Here is a 9,368-nt window from a genome sequence, read left to right on the forward strand (position 1 = left end):
CTTGTACTCCCGCTAGAACAAAGCCACGTTGACTCTACAGGATTTAAATACCATGCCGACATGCATGAGTGCGAAAAGAACCTGAATTCTACTCTTCTCTCACGTGAGCTAATCACGCATGCATATCTAGGTAAATATGTACATGCACGTACCGAAGAGATCCATCCACATGCATTAGTACTACTAGTATTTAACTCAAATCAGTACATACATGTATTAATTGGTACTAGCTAGTGGACATGTACAAAATCGTCCAAATTTAAAACTAGAGATTAGCACATATCAAAATAATTAGAAACAAAATAGCATTTAATCCCTAATTTAATAATAACTCGAAAAAAATCGGGTTATCACATAACCTTGTTAAGAGGCAGCTAGTTGATGACTTGACCAATGTTTTTGCAATGAACTTGAGTCTTGCAACCATTTGTTCTTTGAATGTGTTGTTGCATCTGCTGCCTAGTCAGAGATTAGGAAGATCTTGAACATTAGTTCTACATCTTTGACTTTTCTGACTTATGGAACAATAACAAAAAAAATGGTGTCTAATATGATAAATGCTGGAAATATGTGGATTAATATGTGGATTATCTGGTTAATTAGTTAGAAATGACATATGTTTCAATCAAACTCCATGGGTTGGAATGCAGGTGATATGGAGAAGTGTGTCTTACACTTTTGCTCAATGGATCATCCTTCTAAAAGAGGTGGAAAAAGGAAGGTTGTTGGAGGTGGTGAGCACTCTGGAGGCATTAGAACGTGCTCCATCGATGTTGTTGTGGCTGAAGCCTGGTTGACACCTAAGAAGAGGGCAAAGACGGAGATGGAGGTGATGGTGCAGAACCAGCTCCGCGAGGGTGATAAAGCATAGAAGATCACAACGTCTAACATAGCGAGGACTTTGGAGGCAAACACATTGATGTTTGTTGGAGATGGAGAAGGCTTCAGAGTGATGCCTAGGCCTTAGTCATCTTTAGTTAACGTTGGTTTTAAGTTCTCAGTAGTGTTCGATGCTTTTGGACAAAAGTTGGGTGTTGTGTTGTTGTAAGCTACCTTAGTTTTTCCATGAGGAGCTAGAAAAACTGAAATGTTGTAAGTTTGAAGGCTTTCGGTAATGGAACCAGGCTGAGCCCTTTTCATCTTAAAATCAAAAAGTTTTAAGTTTCTTAGATAGGATATACCATGATAACTAACTATTCTATATTTTGGAAAAATGACAATTTCCTTGCAAAAAATCTCTCAAAAAGCTTTTTGTTCATACTAAAATAAACTTTCATCTAAAGTGTTAAAAAATATACTAACTTTGCATAAAAAGATAGTACAGATTTATCTAAATTTAGATATATCTATCATGTTTAGATATATTTAAATTTAGATAAATGCGTGACATCTTTTTTGGGATGGAAGGGGTTTGTTGAAGATAAATCTGCAACATCTTTTGAAAGACAATTTTAGAGAAATCTGGGACACTCAATTGTGTATAGAAACTACAGATACTGAGTATATGGTTCAAAGTGTTACCAGGGTGCAAATATATACCAGTTTAAACTGAAATAAACTCTTCATTTTACAAGTAACTGGAATACTCCCTCAGTCCTATGAAATATCTCGGAAGTTTATCAAAATTCAAACGTATCTGGATACATTTAAATTTAGATAAATTCAAGTGAAAAATTTAGATAAATTTCAAACATGTTTCATCATAGGGAGGGAGTAATAACTCTTAATTTAATTGATTGATGTTGTTGGCTGCATAACCATATGTGCCATAATAAGCACAAATGTCGTGGACTTGGATGTGAAACGTCGTCGTCCTCTCTCCAACCGCAAATTCTCCGCGTATCATCTCAGACTCTCAGTCGGGACTCTGCGCCACACACACATCGACTCGAAGTGCAGAATCCCCGCTTCCCGGATGCACTGCCTCGCCTGCGCCGCGCCCGCCACAGCGGCCGCCGCGCGTGCACCGGGCAGGCGCTTCGGCCGCCGGAGGGTGGTCGTCGACTGCGCCGCCTCCGCAGACCGCAACGGCGAAGGAACGTCTCCGAGGTCTGCCTGCCTCTCGCCGTACTTCGGCAATTTTTAGATACATGCGATTCTCAAGATAATAACCGAATAGCTGCAGATCAGATAGTCCATGTATATTCCGTCTCATAATCCGCAAGCAATTATTTGTCAATTTATCACTCTGTTAGAACATACGAGTCTGATTGCATTTCTCGTTAGCAGTTATCACTAGCAAGCGAGAACTGAGTTCTAGCTCAGTGGCAAGGCAAGCAAGTGCGCAGCCAGTCCACCCGGGTTCGAATTCCAGCTCGCGGTAATTTCGCAGGGAGAGGCGAACTTTAAACCGGTTTAAGTGCCGCCAACACCAGGATCTCCCGCCGTCCGCTCCACGCCATCCTCATGGCCGAAGAGTGAGACCACCACCACCACAACGTTGCCCGCCGTAGAGCCAACCGCGCAGTCCACCTTCCAGGTCCGCCGCCCCGGCATGAACTCGAGCCCATGGCCTAGCCACAACACCGCAAGGCCGGCGGATTGGACAGGGCAGGCCGACACATAGCCAGCAGCCATCAGGCCAACGGCAGCCAGGGGAGGGGATCCGCCCTCCGCCACGCGAGGTGACCGCCGTCCGGACGCAGTAGCACTACCAATTAGGCCAAGATCATGCCCAGCCGCCTGCTAGGTCTCGATCGAGTCCCATTAGTCGTGCCGCCGCGCTGCTACACCCATGCCGCCTAAGCCATCTATCTGCAGCTCCGTGCCAAGCCTAGCCAAGTCGCCCCCAACCGAACCGCAGTGTGTTAGCCACATAGCATGCGCAGCGTCACCGCGACCTCACTCCTCGCAAGACAGCCCTGGCCAAGGCCGTACACCGCCGCAAAGAAGCACCCTCGCCGCAACGCCCGGGGACACCGCCGCACCGTTACCGACACCGCCACGCCGCCGATCGAGCCGGTCACTTTGTCGGCATCCAAGATCTCGCCTTTGAATGGCAGCAAGAGCATCCCAGCGACCTTCCTGAACAAGAGACGGGTCGGACGCTGCTGCCAGGGCCGCCAGATCTGGGCCCGCCTGGCCCAGACCTAGAACAAGCAGCGGTGCAACTAGGGGAGCGCCCCGCCGGCTTGCCGTACCGAGACCCTCCTGGCCCTGGACAAGCCCGCAGTGCCCAGATCGGAGCCCAACTGGCCCCAATCCAGGCCGCGCCGCCAGCAGGCCCCCTCCGCCGTCGCCCTCCGCTGCCGCCCATGGCCACGGACTGCGCTCGCCACCGCCTCCGGCTGGAACTGCCGCCGTCACGCCCTGCCGCCACCGTCGGACCAAGCGCCTGAAGCCCCGAGGAGCACCACCGCAAGCCGAGCCTGCCCTGCGCAGACCCCCTCGCGCGCGGCTGAGAGAGAACCCGCCGCTGCCGGCACCGCGCGGGCTTTGCCCGGCGGCGCTCACCGGCGGCGGCGGGGGAGGAGGGGAGGAGGAGGGGTGGCGGCGCGGGTGGAGCTAGGGTTCGCCCCGGTCGCCCGCGGGGAGCGACGCGGAGCGATACCGCTTCGTCCCGTAGCTATTGCTGCCCCGCGGGGAGAGTCTCATCCTATCTAACAACGTATAGCCAAGGGAGGGATCATTTCCCCGTTGGTCAACGTTATCACTAGCAAGCGCCATCTATCCCCCCCCCCCCCCCCACATTCTATGAGTACACACTTAAGCTGACCTGATATCAAACAACACTGTTGCTATTTGCTATTGCATCCATAATTCCCTGCGACTATGTGCTTATGCGTGTGAATTTTCGTGCAGGTTAAGGGAAACATGTGAACTTGGTGAAATCTCAACCAAACCTATATTGTTTGCATCAAGGAGGAAGATTATTGCATTTTCAGCCTTTTGCCTTTGCTTACATTCTTCAAGGTACTTCTCAGGTTCGGACCAAGTGGCATGGTAATTTAGGTGTTAATTATAATTAATTCATTGTCTTTCATGTACCACATAATTTTATCTTTGTAATAGGGTTACTTTATTATGATCATGATATGTGAGATTCTATAACCTTATATGTTATTGTTACAGCACTTGCATTGGGTGATCCATCTGTCAAAATTGAGGATGTAACTCCTAAGATATTTCCATCTGGTCCACTATTTCCAACTGAGGTCTCTAGTCAATACTCTGTTGAACACACCTTATCCTATCTACTCGCTCTCAAAGCATATTTACCTTTCTTTGTTTGCTGCCTGTATGACAGAAACGTATCGCGGAGCTTTTTGAAACAAATACATATTCGGTTGTCAACATTTTTGATGTGACACTACGCCCCCAGCTCAATGTAACTGGTGTTGTTGAGGTAAACTAAACACATGCTCGCATGTTATAAACTTAGACCACGAGTATCATTGTTAATGTTATACTAATAATTAATACAGGCATATGAGTATTGCTCCTAGAAGGCTAGAAGCACTAGAATGTGACGTGCTAAGCAGCGCACACTTTTTGCCCGTCTAATAGTTTGATCAGGCTACAGTTAACTTATCATTGCTGATTTGTTCTAGGGTATCCTTTGTATGCATGTTTTCTAAATTAGACTGTAATATATTCATTAAAGATGTGACAAGCTCTTGTTTGAAAGAATCTTCTTAACATGTATTGTAGATCCCTGAAGGAAATGGTTCTGGAGTAGTTTGGGATGAGTCTGGACATGTTGTTACAAATTATCATGGTATGAAAATCACATGATCAACATAGCCTACTCCTCGCAGGGCTACTTTTTGCAGTTGACTCTGCTCCTGTGTACATAATAAACTGAACTTATTACTTTTGATATATGCATGTATTTGCAATGTTTGTATCATGACAGTGGTTGGCAATGCTCTTTCAAGAAATCCAAAGCTCGGTGAAGTTGTTGCACGTGTCAACATTCTTGCTGCTGAAGGGTAAATTCTTATGTAACTATAATTCCTTATATATGCATCTAATTAGGCAATTGATAATAAATACTATCATGTATCTACTTGAAAGGATACAGAAGAACTTCGAAGGAATATTGGTTGGTGCAGACCGCTCTAAAGATCTTGCTGTTCTTAAGGTAAAAATGCCTTTTGATGAAATTTTCTGAATCAGGGGTCAGGATTTAATTAAAAATGCTGCTGCTTTTATATAAAGAGTATTGTTATTGATATGATTAATTTCAAATTATATGATAATTTATATATAATCACCTCATATAAAGCTTAAACATAATAAGTGAACAAACATTAAAATGGGAGGGACCGAGGGAGTTCCGGGGAAACTTAATGACTTCAACTTGACTCCTTGACAGCTAGCTTAACTTTTTTGCCGTTCCTTTAATTCATCTCTGACCCTTCCATGCTACATAAATGGCATGCGAATAGTTTGTCTTGTTACTTTAGTTATAAGTGATATGACAAGGTTTCAGCGAAACCGATATAGAGATGAAATGATTTATGAGACCAAAGAATGGTGGAGCCCACCCTGTTCTGGCCTGGTTCATTTTATTTCTTGTTTCTCGTCCTTTCATCTATTTTTTGGGAGTGCTGCCATGGGTTTTATAGCGCTGAGATGATCATGTTAACCTGCTAACGTATGCCCACCCTGTTCCGGCATGGTTCATTTTATTAACCAAAGACCTTGGCGTTTCTCTGCTTCGTAATGCCCGAAGCACCTGTGCTGAAGGCTTCCATAAAGAAAGACCTGGCGAAAACATTCCTGGCTGAGATGATCATGTTAAACTGCTAACATTATACCCACCCTGTCAGTCTGGTTCATGTGCATGCATTGCAAAAGCTATACTATGTTGTTAGTACACAAAATACACTCACAAATGACTTCCAGAGTACGTCCACTGCTACAGCTTAAAGTCCCTTCTCGATATTCTCATGAGTTCATCTTTAGTCAATCATAGTTATGTTGGTTAAATTGTTGCTATAATTTGCTTCGGGAAACATCTCATTGAATACTTCCTCTTCTAAAATTCCATACATTGACATGTCTATATGTCACAGGTGGACGCCCCTTCAGATCTCTTGAAGCCAATTATTGTGGGATGGTCCTCGGCTCTGAAAGTTGGTCAGCAATGCTTAGCAATTGGAAATCCTTTTGGTTTTGACCATACACTGACTGTTGGTGTTATCAGTGGTTTAAATCGAGATATATTTAGTCAAGCTGGAGTGACGATTGGAGGTGGAATTCAAACAGATGCAGCTATTAACCCTGGGAATAGGTTTGTGGATATGCTATAATACTGTTTTACAAAATTGATCACTAAATTTATTTAATTTTTTTAGAACAATTTAAATTTTGCATTTCAGATCCCAGAACTTCTTGTTGAAAGTAAAAACTGCCATTAACAATAATGCTTTGAGGATTGGTTACACTTTTATATGTCATTATCTGTTTCTTAAGGCATTCCTAGGCATATATGTCACTAGTTTAACCTAACTTGAAAATTATGTTTGTATGTTTCTTTCAATAACACATTGCGAAATACAAAATGGTGAAACAGTGAAGTATACTTATGTTGATTTACAGACGAAACTAGTATTACCTGTTTTTCTTTTCGAAGTGATTGGCATCAGCGTTATTAAGAGAGAACTTGGACCAAAGTTCCAGATATGGCGGCTGGCCTAGTGATCATATAAGTGGTTAACGGGTTATCTATGGCAGTTGGCATAGTAATCATACAAGTGGTTAACTGGTTACAATAATTGTCTTAAACTTTAGTATGTAACCTTCAAGTCTTAACTCTTTGTGACACCCGCTCATTGAACTACTTATGTATGCTTGATATTGTATATTCTAGCCCACCACATTTAAGATGTAACCTCAACCATTGTTTCCCTCTTCATACAAGTGATTTACTATTACCGGCACTATGGCCTCCAAGATAGCAAACTCCATACTTTGATTTTTGAAATGTATCATTCATTGAAAGTGGTAGTTTATATGCTATATATCGGCAGCACCTTCCACTAATAATCAACCAATGCCTATCATGCTAGTAGAAAAACTAAATGTGAAAAAGGTATTATAAAGCATTTTACTAACCATGTAGTCTGATGAACCTTGATGCAGTGGGGGTCCTTTGCTAGATTCAAAAGGTCACATGATTGGCATCAATACAGCAATTTTTACACAGACAGGTTAGCTTGCTTCCATTTTGATATGTACTGTTAAAAAAAGTGGGGGTCTCCCTCACCGTTTTCTTTCCAAAAAAAACTGCACCTAGAAATCATAATTGCGTCTCTCCATCCATAAGCTAGAATTAATTAATTTCATGCTGAGATGTTATCAGATATTTCCGCTTTGTTTAGTTGAGCTATTCCTGAGTCACTATGCTTGTTAGCATTGAAAAGAGTATGTTTAACACTAGTAAGACACAACCACTGTTTACTATCATGATCTCAACTAGCAGAGATCTTATGCTTACCCAATTTCTGTATTTCAGCGCCATTTTCTAATTTTTAGTTGGTGCATTATGCTGACTGTTATTGGTGATGGCATGTTTTGAATGACTTCTGTCTTGTATAGAGGTTACCTGTGAATTAAATTCATTTATTTTATTTTATTTTGACATATCATTCTTCTAACTTGCCATCTGTTTGCATCCTTAAGGCCAGGTGTTTTTAATAGTAACTTTTCACCTAGTGACGGATTGATATATTAGTCGTTGGCCGAATATCAGCCAATAAGTTGGCTTCATATCTCAGATTCAACTACATCACTGATCCGACTTCTACCAATTATTTCTTCAATGTTGCAGGAACGTCAGCAGGTGTTGGTTTTGCTATACAATCATCAACGATACTTAATATAGTTCCTCAATTAATTCAGTCTGGAAAGGTATGTTGCTTAGACATCTAGCCACACCATCACCTTAATACCAATATTTTCCTAACCATGGTCTTAAAATCATGTCATCTTATGGTGATGACATATGTGCAGAGAAGCATAATATTCATGTATAAAAACATCGTCTTGCAGCAGAGAGTTATTTATCAGTGATTTTTTTTTTCCTTTTTATGATGCTTGTCTTATGTGTATATGTTTCAGTTTTCCGGGCATGGCAGTAACTAAAAGATTTGAACAAGTTCACATTAAATTTAAGTATTTTCACTAGCTATCCTTTGCGGGGTTCTGTAATTATTGGAATAATATTTGGCAGATCACTATACTTACAATTTCTAGCATTTTGTCTCCAAACTAAGCCCCCCCCCCCCCCCTTTCTGACATATGTGATTATTTTATTCGATTGTGTGGTTATTTTATTTTTGACATATGTGATTGGTTTCTGCATCTTATTTGAGTCTAAGTGGTGGTTACTTCTCTCCATTCAAGGTTCTCCGTGCTGGCCTGAACGTAGAATTTGCACCAGATCAGATTGCATACCAGCTTAATGTCCGCGATGGTGCTCTTATACTGAAGGTAAACTGAATCCATGGTACCCATCTGCTCTGTTGGGCACACAGAAATATGATTAACTGGGCAATTCTCTCCTTCTTAATTAATAGATTGGGGCTGTCAGAAACATGTTTTGCTTACACTAGTATTTTTATTTTTTTGGAAATGGAAGCTTTTATTGCGCACTAGTATATCCTCATCCAATAAAATCTATTTTTCTGCAGGTTCCTCCAGGTAGCGCTGTAGCAAAAGCAGGTCTAATTCCTTTAGGCAGGGGTTTTGCTGGTAATATTGTTCTTGGTGATGTCATTGTTGCTGTCGATGGCAAACCTGTGAGTGCTTTGCTAATCAAGTTCCCTTTGTTAATTTTTATTTATATGAATCCTACAGTATAGTTTAGATAGGTGTATCCTTTGGCCTCTGCCCCTCATTTCTCACATGGTTACCTATGGAGCAGATCAAAGGCAAGTCCGACCTCCTGAGGGTTCTAGATGACTACAATGTTGGCGACACGGTGACCCTGACAATCAGGAGAGGCACCGAGACGATTCCGATAGCCTTGTCCTTGGAAGAGGCAAATATATGATGTATCCTTGAAGCACCCCTTCCCAAATCTACACTCTGATGACCTCCACATGGATTTAATTAATGGAAATTCGTTCGAACCTTTCGGTTTTTTTCGATATGGGAGCGTAGCCCCGGCCTCTGCATCAATAGATGCACACAGCCATCATTTCGTTTTTTTCGATTCGTTCGAACCTTTCGTGTTAGTAGGCAAGATCGTTCCATGTGGTATGTGGCAATCTTTTATCGAGAGCACGCCACCATTTCGTAGCTTCCTCAGGTGTTCATTCCACAAAGCAGACAGGTAAGAGGTTCACCACCGTCATGCGGTGCGCCAGCCTATTGAGGCACACGGCTCGGCTGCACGGAGCAGATCCATAAGGACATGG

At 42.6% G+C, this 9,368-nt stretch overlaps 1 protein-coding gene across 1 annotated transcript; it reads left to right on the forward strand.

Moving 5' to 3' along the window:
• Positions 1-1,881: 1,881 nt before the first annotated feature.
• LOC124674332 (protease Do-like 8, chloroplastic) lies at positions 1,882-9,082 on the forward strand. Its single transcript, XM_047210369.1, has 13 exons — positions 1,882-2,049; positions 3,802-3,923; positions 4,072-4,154; positions 4,247-4,345; positions 4,651-4,717; positions 4,856-4,931; positions 5,017-5,083; positions 6,021-6,238; positions 7,090-7,157; positions 7,778-7,857; positions 8,353-8,439; positions 8,640-8,747; positions 8,873-9,082. Exons 1-13 carry the CDS (start codon positions 1,916-1,918, stop codon positions 8,999-9,001), a joined length of 1,338 nt encoding a protein of 445 aa, XP_047066325.1. The 5' UTR covers positions 1,882-1,915; the 3' UTR covers positions 9,002-9,082.
• Positions 9,083-9,368: the final 286 nt, after the last annotated feature.

This window comes from Lolium rigidum, chromosome 7 (assembly GCF_022539505.1).
Source record: "Lolium rigidum isolate FL_2022 chromosome 7, APGP_CSIRO_Lrig_0.1, whole genome shotgun sequence".
NCBI classification, from domain to species: Eukaryota; Viridiplantae; Streptophyta; class Magnoliopsida; order Poales; family Poaceae; genus Lolium; species Lolium rigidum.

Excerpts from the sequence above, each read along its gene's own strand:
- LOC124674332 (XM_047210369.1), top strand. The coding sequence starts at position 1,916 with ATGCACTGCCTCGCCTGCGCCGCGCCCGCCACAGCGGCCGCCGCGCGT. Across the intron at positions 3,924-4,071 it reads TTCTTCAAGGTACTTCTCAG|CACTTGCATTGGGTGATCCA; the intron begins GTTCGGACCAAG and ends TTATTGTTACAG. Across the intron at positions 4,718-4,855 it reads TGTTGTTACAAATTATCATG|TGGTTGGCAATGCTCTTTCA; the intron begins GTATGAAAATCA and ends GTATCATGACAG.